This window comes from Penicillium daleae (genome assembly GCF_028827525.1).
Source record: "Penicillium daleae strain IBT 16125 chromosome Unknown utg000008l_segment0_segment0, whole genome shotgun sequence".
Classification (NCBI taxonomy): Eukaryota; Fungi; Ascomycota; class Eurotiomycetes; order Eurotiales; family Aspergillaceae; genus Penicillium; species Penicillium daleae.
Genome location: NW_026623156.1, coordinates 5,948,216 through 5,968,048, shown reverse-complemented (window position 1 = coordinate 5,968,048; position 19,833 = coordinate 5,948,216). Strand labels below are relative to the sequence as shown.

Genomic DNA, 19,833 nt, shown 5'->3' with positions numbered 1-19,833 from the left:
CTCGCGGATAAAGATCTTTTTTATTTTTTTATATAAGTATATCTATTAAAAGACCTTTAGACTCTATTTTATTAATTTTATTTAAAAGGGCCTTATTAATAGTGTTGTAAGGGTGTAGAGGGGGGGACTGTATATTGAGTATAGCATCGGGTTGCCCCTTGGTGATGTACTCCGGCATCGTGGGATGGTGATGGAGCATCGCTGCGAAGTATATAAGGAATCGTAAGGTTGAGGGTTCGATTCATGGAGGTGGAGGTGTTGATTTCCATTCATGTGATATCTATTTATGACCAGTTACATCCATATATATTGAAGTTTTGGAACGTCTCTTCACATGAATACAATCTAATTCATCATAGCAGTGAAGTCACGCTCAAGATTTCCAGGCTTTGGTATTCGTGGCTCATATAAAAGGCATCATAATCGAACAAAGATGTGATCGACAGGCCAAATAGAGTCCCAGAATGCTGCTGCTTCCAAAGATTCGGGTTTGAAAGTCCGCATTGACACATTTCCATCCTGACATCGGCGCTCCAGTTCCTCTATCTTCGGACTGATTTCGGCTTTACTAAAGCTGGAGCTTTCAATGCAAATGGTCTTGAGATTCGGACAGACGTTCGAATCCAGCAAGAGGTCACATTGTTCAATCACCCACTCAAGCAACGCCCCATAAGGGGCGTACAGGGATAAAAGCTCCAGCGAAGATGGAAGCGCCTCTATCAAACCCTGCGTCGGCATGTCTTCATCATCTCTTTCCACAATACCTGTGCAGGGAACATGTAGAGTTTTCAAGTTCGTAAAGTCCGCAAAGGCACCCATGAATGAGTTCTCATTCTCATCAGGGTCCAGGTCATCACTAATTGAGACTGCTTGCAATGTCGTTTTATGCAATAAAAGGGCCTCATAAAGTCTTCGCTGATTAGGTGGCTCATACGATATATTGGATCCGCCGTCCCTGATTCGGAAAGATTTTAACACCTTGCAAGACCGTATCCAAGACTGCAGTCCGTCCGTCGCGTTGGTTATATCCAAATCAATGTCAGTGACACTTGAGCAACCAATTTCTATATGGCGCAATGAATTCTCTGCATTTCCATTCTCATCCCACTCAAACCCATCACAGAGCCTGAAACCACCTATCTTTCGCATGGCAGGGAACTTGAAGAACGGCAGCATCAGTTCCGTGTCTGCGCCACCTTCGGTGTCCCAGTGCGCTGCGTAGGCCTCTTCAAGATGCGAGAAGACGGGAGTCTCTGCTTTGGCAGCTTCGGCGAACATTTTAGAGACATAGAGTGCCTCAAAATTCCAGGTCAAGCTGATCTTCCGTAGATTGGACAATTTAGGAATGAGTAGTGCTAGCCAGGCATCCGTGATTCCACGTTCGAGATCACTGATCCAGCTCTTTTGCCGGTCACTGTCACCACTTGCTTCTCGGACTAGCGGCTCCATGACATCGCTGTCATAATCAACCTTTGTTGGATAGCCGTGGAATTCGCAAGTGGCCGCTGTGTCCCAGCCGTCTAATTCCAGCTCCTGGACCATTCTTGCGAGTTTGGGTTCTCGGACTATCGTGTAGAGGAATTGAGATACTTGTTTGATTGCACTATTTTCCGGACGATAATTGCAAAGCTTGACCTTCCAGAAAATGGTCGAGCGTAACGTGCCGTAGAGTTGTCTGCATGAGGTTGCCATTTGCAGGCGATCATGTTGATTATCTAGTTGCCTGGAAATGAGGCAGAGGATTTCGTCTGGAAGTTGGAGAATCATGGCACTGGATGTGAAAACTCAAGTTGGCTGAAGGTTGAATTCAGGAGAGGAGGGCTGAGATGCTTTTATTGAGGTGTCAGGGTCCAGGCAGGCACTGTCGTCTCATGTGTCCATGTCCTCCGCCGCCAAGGTCAGAGACTGCGCACACACCCTAGCCAAAAGTTTGGGGACACCCGCGATTATGTAATTTCGACCACCTCCATCTTATATCTTCAAATATATATTTCTATGTACACCACCTAGTCTACCACTATAAATCTACCACCAAAATATAGGGAATTCAATAGATTTTATCAGAAAAGCCTAATATTTGGTATACCAGCCCCTTGCATTGCGTAAGGCCTCTAAACGCCTAGGCATGCTAAGAATCAGGCTATCAATCTTGCTCTGGTCTAATGCACGCCAGGCCTGTTGAATATAATCGATAAAATACTGCCAATCTTCCTTAGACCTTCCTATACTAATAAGCTCTAGAAACATGCCGAAAACCTTGACCTTAAGCATCTGCTATACTGGTTTAATAGGGTTTATATTAGGCGAGTGTGTAGGCTAATATACTACCTTAATACTATGAGTTTCAAACTAATTTTGAACCACGCCTGCTAGGTGGATTCGTGTATTATCTTACTAGAAGATAGTCCCGGGGGTATAGTACGGAACTAGACCCTCTTCGAGTATAGTAATATAAGAATTCCTTATATAGCTATTACGCGTGCTAGATTTATCACGTTCTATAATTACTAATTTAGATCGGCTACTAAGCTAGATAGCTACCTAGTATATCTATAAAATGTCGCGTACGTAAGGTATTAGGTTTATAAGATCACGCCTATACGCTTCCGACTAAAATCGCTAGACCTAACCGCTACTAGAACTGATAGATTTTAAGTGTCTTTAGACGGAATATTCATCCGAAAAGATTCAATAGTTTAGTAATGTTAGAAGAGATCGCGTGTTTTATAGATCACACTACGCGAGCAGCCGAATTAGGCAGCTAGTTTAGAAGGCGATATATTAGATTCTAATTCATATATAATCACCGATCGTTGCTCAGGTGATAATTCAGCGTTTGGTCTACGATTTCCACTTATTTCGGGTGCCGAACGATCGAACCATGGTTGTGTAGGAGGAGAAAAAAAAATAATGGGTAGTAGAACGCGTTTTAGAAAACGCGCTGAATTAGCGTGTTGTCCCCAGACTTTAGGCACCCATTGTATGTTCTCAAGTTGGCATTCAATGGTTAATGAAATAGAAAATTCGAAAGTGGTTAAAACAATGAAATAATAAAGTGACAAAGCTATGGAGCTCTCAATAAACAGCCTCGACAGAACCATGTATTAGATGCCATGCAGTTCTATGGAACAATCTTCCCCTCTATGTATACAATACAGAAAAACATTCAAATCTTCAGCCTTCTTGTCACATCTAGGCCTTCCGTTGCTGCTCCTTCTCAGCCTCAGCCTCAGCCGTCTCCTTGGCCTTGCGTTCAGCTTCACGCTTCAGTTGATCAGGGCGGCGGATAGCGATATCCTTAGGACGGAAGTCACTGAACAGGTTCTTGAGAACGTTCTCAATCAGCCAGCAACCGCCGTAGTCCAGGATCATCAGCACAGTGAGGGTGACCTTGAATTCGGTGCTGAAAGGAACCAGACGCAGCTTTTCATTGATCTCAGGCACGAACTCAGTGGCGCAGGAGAAAGCGACAGCGGTGGCGGCGACCAGACCCCAGTACATAGCCCGGTTCTCACGGATAGACTCGCGGAAAGGACGGCCTTGATAGTTGATGGAGAACGTCGAGATTTGCTGAATCAACTGGAGCAGGTAGATGGCGCTGTTAAGAAGGGATGGCTCGAACTCGCCCTCGAGATCGATATTATCTTCTCTCCTGTAGTATTGGTCAGTAACGAAGTAAACTTCATATCATCTGGGTGAAAACTTACGCCTCGATCTTATAGACGTATTGGGTCAAGTAAATCAGAGTCGCGATATGGATGGCGAATTGACCAAGGACGGAGCCAATGATATACACGTTGAAGATATTCGGCTGGGGGCGCTCCTTGGAGAGACCCTCAACAGACTGGGTAACAATATTAGTATAAGCGAACTCGAGCACGTACGGTGAGAATCAACATACCTTTGCGCGAGAGATGGACAAAAAGCAGACACTCATCATCATACCACTGATAGTAACCTGACCATCACTGAACTTGATACCATCGAGGTAGATGACACTCAAACTGTATGCACTAATCAAGCAGTTCAAAGCAAGAATCTTGTACATCTGGATCGTGGCGACCAATGTGCAACGACCCTGGCGGATAATGTTCGGAATAGCGATGACGTTGGCCAACTTGCTGGTGAAAGGAGCAGCACAGGAAGCATCACCCAGCTTAATGGTGGGAGGCTCACTCTCATCCAACTCGGCCTCCAACATAGACGAAGTCAGACGATCAGCAAGACCGGCGGCGGCAGCCTGGGCCTGCTGCTGGCGCTGTTGCTGAGGAGTCAAGTTGGAATTTGCTTGCTGCAGCGCTTGGGCACCAGGCGAGGTAATTGTCGGGATCTCTTCGCCAGGCTTAGCGGCAGCGGCAGCAGCGACCGCAGCAGCACCCTTCTTCTGGATTTCTCTCTCAATGGCCTTCTGGTAGTGCGGATTGCCAGGACCAGGAGGGTAGAGGTGGGCAATATGCACGGGCACTGGAGGGGCAGGCTGGTTGAACCTCTGCATCATGCCGACCTGCTTCTCGTACAGCTCCTTCATCTTGGTGATCCGGTAGTGCTCAGCGATCTTGGTCAGATCATCAGGCGAACCGTTCAGAAGAGCAACACCGACGTGGGCTTGCTTTAGGGCACCGACATCGTTAGTACCGTCACCACACATGAGAGTAGTGTAGCCAGCATCCTTCAGGCCGAGAAGGATCTCCTCCTTCTGCTTAGGAGACACGCGAGCATAAACCCAGGTGTGACGAAGCAAGTCAGGGAGAGCCTTCTGGTCCTTGAATTTGGCCAGAGCGTAACCAGTGACACAGATATCCTTGTTCTTCAGAATCTCCGGGTCCAGGGGCTGGGTCGGGTCGACATCAGTATTCAACTTGTCGTCGATAGTACGCCAGACAAGTCTAGTTCCGGTGTTGTCGTGCTCGGGGGCATCCAAAATAACAACCTCACGATCCACAATTTCAACTTGACGGGCAACGTGGACGGCAGTCAATGGGTTGTCACCAGTAATCATGACGACACGGTGGCTACTTTCGTTCAGCATGCGGACAGAGCTGATGGCATCCTCCTTGAGGGGGCATTGCAGGACCAGGAAACCAGCAAAGATCAGCTCGGACTCAATTTCTTCACGAACATATTTGTTCACACGGCCTTGAGACAGCTCTGATTCAGTGGAGAGATACTTGTATGCGAGAGCGAGGACACGAGCACCATTGCGGGTGAAGTGCTTGAACGTCTCCTCGTAGTTGGGAGGAATGTTGACAAGCATGGTCTGGATAGTCTCGGGAGCACCCTTCACACCAACAAAAGTGGACTTGCTCTTCTTGGAGGTCTTGGGCTCGAAGGTGGTGACGGTAGCGATAGTGCTCTGGCGCTTAAGGGCGGAGGAGAACTGGAATCTTCTCTTAACATGAACAGACTCAACGGGACGAGACCCAATAACTGGGGCGGATCCTTTGCAAGTAAGGGTATCGTTTCTGCCCAGGGTCCAGCCAAGCCACTGCAAAGTAGCCTTCTCCATGGGGTCACCAACAACCTCACCCTCATCCAGCTTCACTAAGGCGTGGGCACTAGCAAGCACAAGAGTAGTGTCAGGACTAACAGCAGATGCCTTCGACAGATCTGTGTGGGCACCATCGGCTTCAACGGTAGCACCAGCCTGGCCCAAAGTGAGCCCAGCAATGCCATCGACCACTAGGTCTTCTCCAGTCAGAGTACCGGTCTTATCGAAGCAAGCAATATCAACACGGCCAGCGAATGGAATGCGGAAAGGCTCCGTGCAGAAAATCGCAAACTTGCTAAGAGCTGCGAGACTGGTGTTGACAGCCAGGCTCAGCTCCATAGGAAGCTCGGGAGGAACAACACTCGTGATGATGAGAACGCAGTCCAAAAGCAACTTAGAACGCTTACGATCCTTCTGCACACCCTCCTGCCAGACGTACCATGAGGCAGCAATTGCGAAAATCAGGAGGAAGAGAATGAATAGCAAAGCCTCCGCGTTGTTGGCAGAAACACGCTCAGTGGAGTAGATCATAGTCCGCACCAGGCTACCTTGGCTGGTCTCGAAGCCAGTCTTCACAACAATACCGACAGCACCGTTGTCCGGAGGCGCAGTGACACCCTTGGGCAAGCTCTTCGAGATGTCTTCTCCATTGGAGTTGGGGTGGGTAACCTGAAGGACCTTGGTACCTCCGTGCACGAACGAGTTCTTGTCCAATCCATCGGGCTCGATCAAATCCTCGCCAGGTCGGAGCTGAACCGATTCCTTGAGAAGAGGGGTACTCTCTCCAGAAAGCATTGCCTCGTTAACGATAACGCTTCCCTCGATCAGAAGGATATCGCAAGCGACACCACCATCTTCCTTGGTGCGGTTGACGGACATCAGGTCACCGGGAAGCAGCTTATCGCTAGTGATCTCCTCCCACTTGTTCTCGCGGTACACCCACACATCGTAGGGCTTAATGTTCATTCCACGGAACTCATTAAGAGTTCTCTGGCGCTGCCAAACGACAGTGCTTTCGAAGGCGACCAGCATGAAGAGAGTAAACAGCGAGTAGTACCAATATTCGTCCAGCATCCACAATCCAACGCAGAACACCTGGAACACGAAGAACGGCGCCACGGCATGCTCCTGGAAGAGCTCGGCGAAAGTAGGAACGGGAATATCGAAAGTGTTATCGCCATAGTAGTGCTGCACACGGTCAATCTCGGCCTTGGTAGAGAGACCCGTACTCTGCTGAAATTCCTTCAGGGCTGGCTTGGGCTCGGCATCAAGAGCGTAGGACAGCGGGGCAAAGGAGCCAGTATCAGGGTAGAAAAGGAAACGACGCTTCTGGAACAGGAACGAGATGGTCTTCTTGCCGCCGGAATTGTCGCGAATGAGCGGGCATATCTCGGCGGAGCCGGCGTTGGTGATGGGAATGATCTTGATCAGTTGGGCAGTGTCGACGGACTTGGCGCGAGTGGAAGTAAACAGAGTGTTGATGTTGATGTTCCACTTGGTCATCAACCACAGGAGCGACTGGGCGGTGATGATGGACCCCGCGAAGACGAAGGTCCATTCTTGACCCTGAATATAGGTATCATAGCGCTCAGGGGAGAGGTAAAAAGCGAAGAACACGGGCCAAATTATCAAGAATGGCCAAACGTAGGTATGCAATTGGAGTGGAAGAGGGTTATGCAGGGACGCATATTGGATCTGGGGGTCATCTGCGAGTTTTGCCCTGTATACTGTTCAGCATCGATGAACGTGCTCCTGATCAGGGCAACAGGGACTCAATGGGGAGCAAAGACTCACATTTTGGCAACTGGGTGACCACAATCAGGGTCCAATAGAGAGCGACTTAAGAGCGCATGCAGAGACCACACAAGAAAGTCATCCAAGTGGGAAATGTCCAGATGGAAGAAGCCACCTTCGATACAATTTTGGTTTCCAGAGGGTTCGCCGCCCCGACGCGCTAGGCGCTTATGTAATGGTGGGCCCCAGCCATCCCTGGCCTGTAAGATCACGCATTGTACATATGTTAAACAGATAGTGGCGGAGATAGATAGTTATCTATCTTCAAGGACAATGAAATGTCATGTTCTTCAATTTCAAATATGGTATCAAATTGGGGAGAAGTCAAATCTATGAAATGATGGCAGATTGCAATCGACTCCGTAAGTATAGCCCAAAGTGGCGCCATTTATGGGCAGTACAAGTTATCTACCACGAGACTCTAGCTATTTTGCCTCCTGACATAGTAACACCATTTGGGAACACTTAAGAAATTATGGTTTTGTGCCATAGCCATTCTTTCATCTCGCGGGAATCCCCGTTTCTGCTCAGTGATCAAAACGAGAATATCGCAACCTGAGGCATCACGTCACATGATATCGCTTGGTCTCAGCCCTCGGGATCCACCGAAGGGTCTCCACTCCACAACAGGTTCATGTAGCCATATTTCTTCTCGCTTTTCAACCAGCCCTGCCGGGCTAGCTCAATCGGTAGAGCGTGAGACTCTTAATCTCAAGGTTGCGGGTTCGACCCCCGCGTTCGGCTATTCCTACAAATAACCTGAGATCATTTCTTTTTTTCCTTTTTTGTATCTGTCCTTGAGACGATTCAGGACAATTGGGACGAATTGAGCCATGAAACGGCGGTGTTACTCTATATTTTTGTTTGTAAAGACGAGAAGCCTTAACTTTAGGGCTGGGTATTTCCCCCAGTGGGATTGGAATTTGCTCAGATAATAATTGGGAATAGCCCAAGGAAGCCGCCTGAGCAGGACCGGGATATATATCTCGGGTGGTTGACAGGCAGGTGCAAATAATAGCTAGGCTATCTTAGCATCTAGATAGTGTATGGAAACTTGACCAACCAAAGCGCAGGCATCAACTGGGAGTACCCAACAGAATAAGTCCTAAATTCCAGACTAGCCCACAATCTAGCTCATACTCAACTGACCCCATCCATTCCCTCAGTCTTCTCGGCGAGCCTCTTCACCAGCTCTGTCAACGCGGCAACCTGCTCCTTCAGCTGCCGAACCTCCAGAGTGCAATTATCCACCCTGATATCCGGCGTACTCTGCTTGACCTCCTCCTTCCAGGTATCATCAAGATCGAAACTGACGTCTTCGGCCACATGCTCCCACTCCTGCTCGCAGTCATCGTCTTCTTCCCCGTGTCGTCGATTCCATCTGATCCGATTGGCCTGGCGAGTTTCGATCCAAGCAGTCAACACGAGTAGAGGCGAGTAGAGCACGCCCATGATAATGTCATTGAGCTTGGCGTAGCGGCTGGGCGAGAGCCACCACTCAAATGGAGCGACCAGGAATATGATCTCGATCAGGTTGAAAGCTGATAAGAAATTAAATGCTGTTTCATATGCACATAGACTGGAGGAGGGACTCACGTGGGATAAAAACATTCTCGTCTGGAGCCCGCACGAATTGCATGGTCTTCTGAGCAAAGATTGCCATGTACTCATCGGTGGCATTGCCGGAGATATCCTCATATGCGCTATTGTAAAGTGCAATGAGAATATTCAACAGAACTGGAGACGTGTTAGAGATGGATAACAAAAGATCCGGAAGAATCCCGACGACATACCAATCATGACAACAAAGTTAAACACATAGTAGAGAATGATGCCAAAGGGGAAAGCAAAATCCTGGAAAGTCTCGAATTCAGGGCTCTGCATGACACTATTGGCCATACCCTGAATGATAGGCCTGGTCATATCGATATCACTATCGACCTGAGCCATACCGATAAACGCCTGGAAGAAACCAGCGAGAACCACGAAGAGCAAAGCGAAGAAAATGATACTTTCTTTCATCATGACCCGCAACACCACAAACATGGCACCGAAGAATCGGAAGGAGTCGAGGTAGAGCATCATGCGCATCCAGAACATCGGGCCAGAGAAAGCAAGGAAGTTGTAACTCATGCCGTTGTAGAGCTGCCGTTCTGCGTCATGAGTGGATGAGGAATGTGCCAAAGCGACGACACGCAGCACAAACGAGATCACAAGCAACGCGTAGAGGGTCGAGTTGAAGGCATTCCAGAACTCAAGGTAATTCGTTCCCACCTTCCAAAACTTAGACGCCTCGTCACAAATGAAGGCGAGAGTCATTCCGTAGAGAATACACTCCGCAGTGTCCAAGTCTCCAGTTGGGTTGACAGTGTTGATGACGGCCGTGTATAAGGCAAGGTAGAGCAGCGAGAACAGTATCTGACAGATATTCTGGTATAAAGGGGTCCTCATCCGGTCTGGATGGAAATGAACCCAGTAATCAGTGCTAGATTTGTCCTTGTATTCCACAAAATTAGTCGGATTCCCCTCTTCCTGACAAATCCAGCCGCGCCAGAGATATTGAATGCATTTCTGGTACCCAGCGGAGCCGATGACTCTCAGGGCATGGAGATCAACGGAGCGCTCGATGACATTGGCGGGGGCAGTCGTCTCTCCCTCGGTGAAGATAGAGTAGCGCTTCAACAGGATATTCTTGAGCAGAAAGTCTTGATCCGGTTCACTCTCGATGCTACAGACGCTTAATTAGCAATCTTGATTTGTGGAATTCGTGGCCAATAAGAGCTCGTACATGCGCTTGGCGATAACCTCACAGGCCACAGCTCTTCGGAGATGGAGATCAGCGTCCCACAGCTCGATATTGGACTGCATTTTGAACCATCGCAGACAGACAAGAAGACAGAATACCACACAGGCTCCGTAGTCCTCACCGCCGGCCCGCCTAGCTGTTTCGATTACATCCTGGGAGATGATCCGACTGTTGGGGTCGGTGAGGACGCTCTCGTCGACCTCACAGGAGACGACTTGTTCAATTTGATATTTCAGTCGCAGAGCAACCTTGGCGATCTCCTTGGAGGACTCTAATGATTGACTTTCGTCGTTGGCGTGAGTAGGAAGCACTGCGATACGGTTAGTTGTGCTACACGGCCAAAGTTGATCATGACGTACGTCGGCGACGTTCGATTGCAGCGCGATGATGCGCTTCGCGATTGAAGTTAAAGAGATCATTCAAAAGACCCATCTCGAGTATTTCAGTAGCAATTCAGGAGACACGGTCCGAGTTATCAGACACCCCGGGTTGACAAGGGAAGGGATCGCGGTGAGGACGATCGGCAGACGAAGCCACACGCGTAACTTTCCCCGCTATCAAAGCCATTATGGGCCTTACGGTATTTCCGCGTATGCAACGTTGTTGTATCAAAAGAGTTAAGAAAATATGCACAAAAATTAACTTATGCTCAAGGATTGTTTGAAGGGCTCTAGAAGCATCACTGGCATTGAAACGTCTCGGTTGCATCACAACAAATATACATCAGGACCTGCACCTCATTCCACGCAAGCTACCGTCAAAGAAAAGGGCACCCGAGCATGAGGCCCTTACCGACTGGCACATGGCACCTGCGTCGAAAAGGACATGATGGAGTCATCCCCGGACCCGAGGTGCAGGCGAATGCCCTTGGATCAAAGGCAATATCTGACTGCAATCGTGCCCTGTAGCACGTAGAGACCACCGAGCCTTTTTTTTCTTCATCTCATTGATCGCGTAAATGTGCATGAATTTTCTCTATCCATTTTGCCCAGCCTTCCCCATCTCTCTCTCTCTCTCCACCTGTCCTTTGCGTGGGTCGCGAGCGCCGATGCAACGCTGGGCACCCCATGGTATGAAAGTAGAATGCACCGTTTACGCGGGAACACCCTCGTCGCTCTCGGACTCGCTCTCATCACCGCTAACCTCCATATTCTCCCGCTCACGCTTGTCCATAAGCTCCTGGAGGATAGCATCATCGTGCTCGGTGACGGCCTTGGGCGCCATCTTGACGGTGCAGCTACCACCAGCCTCCTTGATCTTGGCAGCGATGTTCTGGATGGCAACCTCCAGCATCTGAATACCCTGGTTCTTGTCGAGAGACTGGTTGGTGAGGACGTAGAGAGGGGGTGCAACGAGCTTGACCTTGATCTGGTTCTCGGGGGTGTTGTTGGCCTCGGCGGTGCGAAGAGCCTCCTTGACGGCATCGATACCCTCGTAGCCGAAGCAAGTGACCTCGATATCGGCACGAACCTTGGTAGGGTGGGGGGTGAGCTTCTTGCTGATGTACTGCTGCAGCTCCTTCTTCACGGGCTCGCTGGGGAACTCGATCTCGTTCCAGACGTCGGGGTTACTGTCAAGACATCAACCGTGGTTAGTAGGGTTCCCAACAGAGGCTAAACACAATTGCAGCACATACGTGATAGAAATCTTGAAAGCATCGTGAGAGTGGCCGTATTTCCGGTTCAAGGGCCAGGCGATCTGCTGGTAGAGGGTCTCGAGGGGAGTCTGAGTCGCCTCAGCGACGTGGCGCATGATGGAGTGCACCGCCTTGCTCTTGTTGTACCGCTCCTCGCACTTGATCACATCCTCGGGGGAAACACGACGCTTGGAAAGATCGATATAACCTGTGCAGCGTCTATGAGTCAGCTATTGGGTCCTTAGATCAAGATATTGTTGTTGGCGTACCCTTCTCCTTATCGACACGGAGGACGATAACAACCTCATTCCGCCCGATGCGAATCAGCTTCTGGATACTACGGATACGTCTCCGCGACAGCTCAGAGAGCAGAATCATGCCGTCGATGTTGTCGTATTCGAGCAGCTTCACGTATGCGCCCATCTCGGCGATCTATCCCCATCAGGCGGAAATGTCAGCTGAAAACGTCCTGCTTGGCGTTCAAGAGAGCGAGCAATATCCGTACCTGCTTGACATTGACCATGACATAGCTGTCCACCTCCGGGTACTTATCCTCGTAGAATCGGCAATTTGTTAACGACATTTTGGCGGGGTTGCACTCTGATTTTCAGCGAGAAATTTTCGGGCAAAAAGAGGACTGGGAAGACGGCAGTCCAAGATGTATGACAGACTCGAACCTTGTATGAAAGGATCTGAGCGAAGCGGAGGGAAACAGGGTCTCGAGCGAGGGACTTTGAGGTAGAAGCACGATTGAAATCGCTCTTTGTGGCGGGCTCAAAACCCACATTGACCGCGGTCACGTGGATCTGGCCGTCCAGCGTCGGTGGGAGGGAGTCACGTGATATGAAAGTGAGGGCGAAGTGAGGGCAGGAAGAATGGCGTCGAGAGAACGTCGTTAGAGGTAGGTATCTAGACTCATAGATCAAAATTTAAAGCCAGGTTCGAGGGAAATGGTCTGCCTTTTTACGATTCGCATCTTCTCTTATAAATATCCTTTACAGGTATGTATGTTGTACTCTATCACTTAGAGCTTGAGCATGATCATTGCATCTGCTAAATGGAACCAAGCCAAGACATGATTTCAATTGATTGAAGATTTACCTGATTCTGGTTATTTACTATAACTCCAGACGTGTAGCTAACTGCTATCAGTTAGTTCTCCTCAGTGAGTAGATTTCGTTCTCTGTCCAGCTTTTTAGCTCACCGCCTGCAAATTCACACGGACGAATCAAGAGAGCCGACGAGCTCACCCATGCCTTGAATAATAGACGCGGCCCTATGATTTGCCCGGGTTGGGTGGATGCAATCCATGGACTGACCCAGGAAGGAGGACAGTACAAGTAGTACAGTACTAGTGGCCCTGGTGCTCATCATGTCAACTCCCCCCGCTTATCACTTATCACTGAAACTCGTTCCTGCCACCGCCCTTGCGTAGTTGGTCGGCAAACCCACAGGACCTTCCTCGGCTCTTAGCCGGTGTCTCGCCTTTTTCTCTTCCAATCGTTTCTGTTTCGGATGGAGAAACTTGAGTCCTGGTGACTGAATCGAGGCTGAGACTGACTGCTATCTCGGTACAATCCACCATGTCGGAGTCGAGTCCCCTTCTCCGCCAGGACTCGGAAGGACACCGCTCTCTCCAGAACCGTATCGTCAACATCTTCCACAGCCGAAGGGCCTCTCCAGGACCTAATTCTGGCGATGATGGACGGGGAACTCCGGGCCTTGGAATCACCGCCTCCGATGAGCCAGGCGCAAGAACTCGCCTACTAGAGTCCTACCATCAATCGAACCCGATATGCGGTGAACGGCGCTGTAGCCATGGAACCTTCTCTCCCCGACCAGAAGGTGCAGAGAGACAGGACTACTCGGCACCATCTAGCGTTCACTTTGGATACAGTGGCAATGGGGAAACGGGAGCAGCACCTAGTCACTCTCACGGGGGAGACGACCATCCAGGATCTCGGCCCGATTCCGAAGATACGTCACAAATGAAGTCGTCTTTTACGGCGCTGTCCATGAATGAAGATAAGAAATTGTATGCAAATCGCCACGGATTTCTCCCACTAGTTATTCACGGGAGAATTGTCTTCGTAATCCAATTTTGGTCGTCAGAGGGCTAACGGGTTCCCTGCAGGTATATATCCTACTACATTCCGTTCTTCAACTGGATCAGTCAATATCGACGGTCATTCCTTCGCGGCGACTTGATTGCCGCATTGACTATCTCATCCATCTACATCCCCATGGCCTTGTCACTGGCCTCCAACCTCGCCCATGCGCCTCCCGTTAATGGTCTCTATTCTTTCGTGATTCATCCGTTAGTTTACGCGATCCTGGGAAGCTGCCCACTATTAGTGATTGGACCAGAAGCCGCCGGCTCATTGCTGACGGGTGCCATTGTCAAGGCCAGCATGCCGAGCAGTAGTCCGAAAGATGATGACCTCATGGAAAGTGCTATCATCATTGGAATCTCCACTGCCATGGCGGGGACTATGATCCTGGTTGCGGGAATCACTCGACTTGGATTCTTGGATAATGTACTGAGCCGACCTTTCCTCCGAGGCTTCATCACGGCCATTGGTTTTGTCATCTTCGTGGACCAGTTGATCCCTGAATTGGGACTAGCTGGGCTAGCAAAGGAGGCCGGTGCTAGCCATGGCACCACTGTTGAAAAGCTGACATTCATCATCCGCAATGCTGGGAGTAGCCACGGACTCACGGCGGCAGTCTCGCTTGTCAGCTTCTCTATCATCATGTTCTTCCGGTGAGTAGAATTGATTCTTCGGATATGAGCTATTCAACTAACGCGCTATTCTCCCAGAACCCTGAAAAAGTGGATGATGCCTCGCTTCCCGCAAGTGATATATTTCCCTGACCGATTCATTGTCGTCGTTCTGTCAGCTGTCCTAGCCTATACCCTCAACTGGGAGGATAAAGGTCTCGAACTCCTTGGACACACCGAGATCAGCTCCAGCCAACTGTTTGCCTTCAACTGGCCATTCCGAGTCAGCCACATGAAGCATATCCGTACAGCAATGAGCAAAGCCTTTATCATTACCCTCTTGGGGTTCTTTGAGTCCTCCGTCGCTGCCAAGGGACTAGGTGATAGTAAGCCCGGTGGTATTCAAGGCATGCACATGAGTGCAAACAGGGAAATGGTAGCGCTGGGCGTTGCCAACTTGCTCGGTGGTTGCTTTATGTCCCTCCCGGCGTTTGGTGGATATGGCCGAAGCAAGGTCAACGTTCAAACCGGTGCACGCACTCCGATGAGTAGTATCTTCCTGAGCCTGATCACTCTGGTCTCTATTCTGGTGCTGCTACCTTACCTCTCGTACCTTCCGGTAAGTCTACCCACTGAGCCTACAACTATCCAGGAATCAATGTGGTAATCCAAAACAGAAAGCCGTCCTCTCCTCCATGATCTCCGTCGTAGCCTACACCCTCGTCGAAGAATGCCCCCACGACATAATCTTCTTCTTCCGCCTCCGCGGCTGGACCGAACTGGTCCTCATGCTCCTAATTTTCACCTCAACAATCTTCTACTCCCTCGAGCTTGGTATGGCCCTGGGGATCGGTCTCTCCGTCATAATTCTCATCCGCCACGCCACCCAACCTCGTATTCAAATCCTCGGCAAAATCCCCGGCACAAACACCCGCTTCGAGAATGCCGAACTGCAACGCGAAAATGTCGAACTAATCGAGGGCGCTCTGATCGTCAAGATCCCCGAGCCTCTCACCTTTGCCAACACGGGCGATTTGAAGAATCGTCTTCGTCGGTTGGAGCTTTACGGGTCGAGCCGGACACATCCGTCTCGTCCGCGTATGCGTCCCGCGGAGTATAATAAGAATATTATATTCGACGTGCACGGCGTCACGAGTATCGATGGTTCCGGGACGCAGGTCCTCTATGAGATCGTACGTGCCTATGCAGAGGACGGCGTGAGAGTCTTCTTCTGCCGCGTGCCCAACTCCAATGTGTTCCGTATGTTGGAGCGAAGTGGAATCGTCGAGCAGTGTGGTGGATTGACCCATTTCGTGCCTCAAGTTGATGAGGCGCTGCGGTTGGCTGAAACTGAGGAACAGACTGAAATCTAGTCTGATATCCTCACATCGTACATACATGCATGACCTTGTAGATTTTGATTTTGTTCACGTTGCACTAACGAAGATGCGGCGAGTTTTTAAATTGTTCTTCTTGTACATCACGAGATTAACCTGTCAGAATGATTGCTGTTACTGAGCCTCTTTACTTCTGAGCGAGCAAAATTTGATATGATTGACTGATTATTTGGGGCTATTGCACCTTGTGTGTTTCAGATTCTACATCGAGCTCAGTGCGTAGTCCGGCCGTACCATGGGTGTCTGTTTGTAGACAGATCGACTCATATTTCATGAGTCCCATTAGACATTTTCAGGCTTGTGGCGCACCCAAAGTCAGTTCCACTGGATAGTTCTTCTTTGGTCGCGTCGTCTCGGTGTGGTGAACGAACTAAGGTGTCATCCCATGTTCATGACCGAGAGGACATCGGTGCATATGGCTTTGAGCGTAGAGAGCTGCTGCCGCAATGAGCCATTGCCGTCGAACGCACCGGCGACGTCACGTTCAAAGAGCTGCATCCGAGTCCAAGCGCGTGGCTGGATATGTCCATCGAATATTGATATTTTGTCATCCAACTCCGATCAAAGACTCACGTAGTCACTTGATCCCCAATAACAGCCCTCCGAATGACAGCACGAAGCAACGTCTCACTCGTCCGCAAAGCAGGAAGTTCTTGGTCCTCCCCATCCCCATCTTCGTGTTCATCCTCGCCCTGTCCAGCTCGTCTAGCATCCAGAATGAGCTTCATACGCCCTTCGCCTCCCAGCACAAAAGCAGCACACGCAGCCTTCGACAGCCGTACATGCTGTCTGGCGATCTTGTTCTGCTGTGAACCATCCAGATCCAGCTTCATGGCCAGATGTGTCTCCAGATAAGCAGTCAGATTCCCGATCAACGGAGCTCGGGATACACTCTGCCCTTTTGGTTTCCCCGCATCAGCTTGAAGGAAAGAAACCAGCGCCGCACGGGGAATGCCGACGTTGAGATTTCGCAATGACGGCGCGATGGATGGTGAGAATGACAGCGTAAGCTGTAACTCCTTGACGACATCTTCAACATCCGAGTTAGGCAACCCGCCGACAAAAGATTCCAGCGCCGCACATAAAAAGTTCGAAGAAAGCCTGAGATTCGAGCAGTACGTATCGAAATTGGACAGCAGAAACGAGATGAATGTTTGGCGCAGCGCGTTGGGGAATTTAGTCAACAGGAGCGGCAAAGCTGTAACCCCTTTCCGCGGCTGCGTATTCGAGCCTACCTCGGCCACCAGAGCGGCTTTGTAGGTGATATTCTCGTACTCCAGCGTCACCAGAATACCCGGGAACGAGGCCCTGGGCCGCGCGTTACCCTGCGACGGTCCCGTCGCGAAGAACTCCCAGCGGCAGTCCCTGAGCGCGCCTGTTTTTGATAGCGCATCATCTTCGGCTATGCTGGCGGCGGCATGGAGGCCTGCCAGGACGTCGCCTGTGAGCTGGTCGCGTAGTCGCGTAGCGTAGGCTTTCAAGGCGGCTTCGTTGTTGAGGATGGTTTCAAAGTCTTTGCCATGGTGGAGGGGGAGAGGCGGTGGAGTGCCCAGGAGGTATTGAATAGTTGCCACCGTGAAGCTTGCTCCATCACTAATTTGAGTTGATCATCTATCAAAGGGCTGGCATCTGATTGTCGTTGTCGCGGTCGATATTCGGCGACGCGCCTCGGTTGCAAACAAAACAAACATTTGCGTATATGGACAATTTCTTGACAGCTTACGACGCATTAGGTAGATTGATATAGAGATGACAGGGAAACATAGTGGTAAATGGGTTTAGCATAATCAGATTAAATGACAAACTCCAGATGTTCTAGTATATCATCTACCCAACGCCACAACGCTCAAAAGCAATGCAAATGCATCATCGCCATCATGCCCGCCAACCCGAAGCCGGCCTGCAGTCCTGACATCCAAACAAAATTGGAATCCCGTTCCAAGTCCAACCAATCTCTACATCATGTGGCATAGCCTGTCGAGATGTCAATTCTCTAGACGCAGCATCAAACCACAAATCCCGCACAGAACCATGCGCATTGCGTTCCGACGCTCGACCAAAGATCACTGAATTCATGCGATCTTTCTCATAGGCCGTCATGTCGCGGTAGAAATTATACATGAAATCTTTCCGCTGCATGCGCTGGTTACCGCCATCGCCTATCTCGGCGGAAAAGTACTCGACAATCCGAGTAAAGGGCGATACGGTGAGGAGAGAGCTGATCCACGAATCGTCCGTTTCTGCCTCCGGGGCCATCGTGTATCGGATATATGAGACTAGCAAGTGCATGCAGTGATGTGTCGCAACCAGTGCGGCGGTGTTACTGAAAGGGGGTGCTTGGAGGATTCGGGTTTGCAAGTCGCGATACATCCTTCGGCGCGTTTCGATCGGGATCGGGACCGAGAGCCGACCGGCTTCGTGTTCGCGGAGGAGCATGTTGGTATGTTCACGCCTCGCAGAGGCGTAGGATTGAAGGAAGTATAATGCGTAGTACCTGTATCGTTCAGTATGAAGTCGCGGAAGCGTGCGCGCTTCAAGTGCTCGAGTCGCAACTTACATGAGCGGTGCAAGGTGGAACCATAGGCTTGCCTTGCCTCTCTTCACTAGAGCGGTTCGCTCAGCCTTTCTTGTGGGAAAGGAGGATCGGAGGAAGATGGGCTCTGTCTGGATAAATCGCTCCATAACCCGGTCTGCGAGGTAGTAGCATAGCATTGAGCATTGCTTCTGCCTTGACCGTAGGCCATGGAGATATCTGAAGGTGTAGAGATGACCTCCCCTTGCGCTCTTGGACGGGGGGAACAGGTCCGACAGGAGCACGACATCATCCTCCGGGTTCCGAGTATAGGTTCGCTCGTCGTCGATCGGGGAGGGCAGGGTACCATGACGGCGTTGGCGCAGGTACTGGCGGACGATTTCGTGTTCGTTGGAGGACAAGAGCGCATTGAAGGCCTTGCAGACAAGTTTCAGGGAGTAGAAATCGGGGGTTCCGCAGTATGCAAATATTTGGATTTGGATCTCGACTGGTAGGCCCCACGGGGATGGAGGAAGAGGAAGTTCAGCATTGTTGAGGCTATTACCAGTTGAGACGAATAGTGAGCGAGAGTTCAGAAAGAAGAAGAAGGGAAAAAAAAGGCTTGTAACACTGGGCACGGGTCAAAGCAATAGCGCCACTCACCCTAGTGAAGACGAGGATCCCGGATTCTCGCGATGGTGTAATTGATCCTTGGACTCCTTCCTCCGGTTAAGCGCAGCTCGGAATTTGTGCACCGCGGGCAGTATTTTGGAGAAGCCGGTCATGCTTGAGCTCGCGGACCACAAGAAATGACCAGCTCCGGCGAGGCCAGGTGAGGGAGTGACGTCGAGCGAGAACTAGGCTACGTCCAAAAAATGTTGCTAAAGGGCCACTCTTGGAGCTCCAGCTAACGTTCGTTAGTTAGTTAGGTCCTCTTGACATATGACTAAGCGTTTTTTTTCAGGTGGATGGGAATTCTGAATAGTGAAGAATCCGGGGAACAGGCTGTCTCAGAACCGATTCTTATCTTCCGAATTGGCCCCCAAGGTCTACGAGACATTCGTTCTTGATGGACTCCAGCGAGTCCTTGCCAGCGGGGGGACTGGTTGAGTGGAGGTTGTCTCAGACGTTCGGTTCCAAGCAGATGCCATGACAGGCCAACGATATGAAGATGGTAGGTACTGTAGGTAGCTTTCAATAGCGTTTATACACAATGATGAGGAATTACTGAATTCCAAGTCGGTTCTTCAACCCTCTCATACCTCAATAGCCGACCGAAGCGAGCCACAGTTGTGATGCTCATCGATGATCGCCCTTGATACAAGTTAATCTAACCAGTTTCTATTTTCGGAGAATAACAGCCCCATTACCCGATCCAATCAACGCCCGTTGGCTGTTGGCTGTGTGTACAGTATGGTGCCACGGCTGAAGACGGTACAGCTATACTACATGTTCATACATACTTTCAGCCTAGCAGC

General features: G+C 50.1%; 5 protein-coding genes across 5 annotated transcripts; 1 reads left to right on the top strand and 4 right to left on the bottom strand.

The window, feature by feature from the left end:
* Positions 1-417: 417 nt before the first annotated feature.
* On the bottom strand, positions 418-1,542 carry N7458_010641 (uncharacterized protein; the record flags this gene model as incomplete). Its single annotated transcript, XM_056914023.1, has 1 exon — positions 418-1,542. The coding sequence occupies one exon, from the start codon at positions 1,540-1,542 to the stop codon at positions 418-420; it is 1,125 nt and encodes a 374-aa protein (XP_056762872.1).
* Positions 1,543-3,192: 1,650 nt separating this feature from the next.
* On the bottom strand, positions 3,193-10,520 carry yvc1 (putative potassium ion channel Yvc1; the record flags this gene model as incomplete). Its single annotated transcript, XM_056914022.1, has 9 exons — positions 3,193-3,652; positions 3,708-3,844; positions 3,902-7,208; positions 7,283-7,482; positions 8,432-8,823; positions 8,879-9,019; positions 9,076-10,010; positions 10,071-10,398; positions 10,448-10,520. 9 exons carry the CDS (start codon positions 10,518-10,520, stop codon positions 3,193-3,195), a joined length of 5,973 nt encoding a protein of 1,990 aa, XP_056762871.1.
* A 660-nt stretch (positions 10,521-11,180) lies between these two features.
* On the bottom strand, positions 11,181-12,307 carry N7458_010639 (translation initiation factor eIF2 subunit alpha; the record flags this gene model as incomplete). Its single annotated transcript, XM_056914021.1, has 4 exons — positions 11,181-11,658; positions 11,725-11,932; positions 11,994-12,156; positions 12,230-12,307. The coding sequence occupies 4 exons, from the start codon at positions 12,305-12,307 to the stop codon at positions 11,181-11,183; spliced, it is 927 nt and encodes a 308-aa protein (XP_056762870.1).
* A 1,000-nt stretch (positions 12,308-13,307) lies between these two features.
* On the top strand, positions 13,308-15,819 carry N7458_010638 (SulP family inorganic anion transporter; the record flags this gene model as incomplete). Its single annotated transcript, XM_056914020.1, has 4 exons — positions 13,308-13,759; positions 13,859-14,488; positions 14,546-15,065; positions 15,124-15,819. 4 exons carry the CDS (start codon positions 13,308-13,310, stop codon positions 15,817-15,819), a joined length of 2,298 nt encoding a protein of 765 aa, XP_056762869.1.
* Positions 15,820-16,412: 593 nt separating this feature from the next.
* Positions 16,413-19,140, bottom strand: N7458_010637 (CENP-A-nucleosome distal centromere subunit CENP-L; the record flags this gene model as incomplete). Its single annotated transcript, XM_056914019.1, has 4 exons — positions 16,413-17,436; positions 17,765-18,337; positions 18,401-18,913; positions 19,019-19,140. The coding sequence occupies 4 exons, from the start codon at positions 19,138-19,140 to the stop codon at positions 16,413-16,415; spliced, it is 2,232 nt and encodes a 743-aa protein (XP_056762868.1).
* Positions 19,141-19,833: the final 693 nt, after the last annotated feature.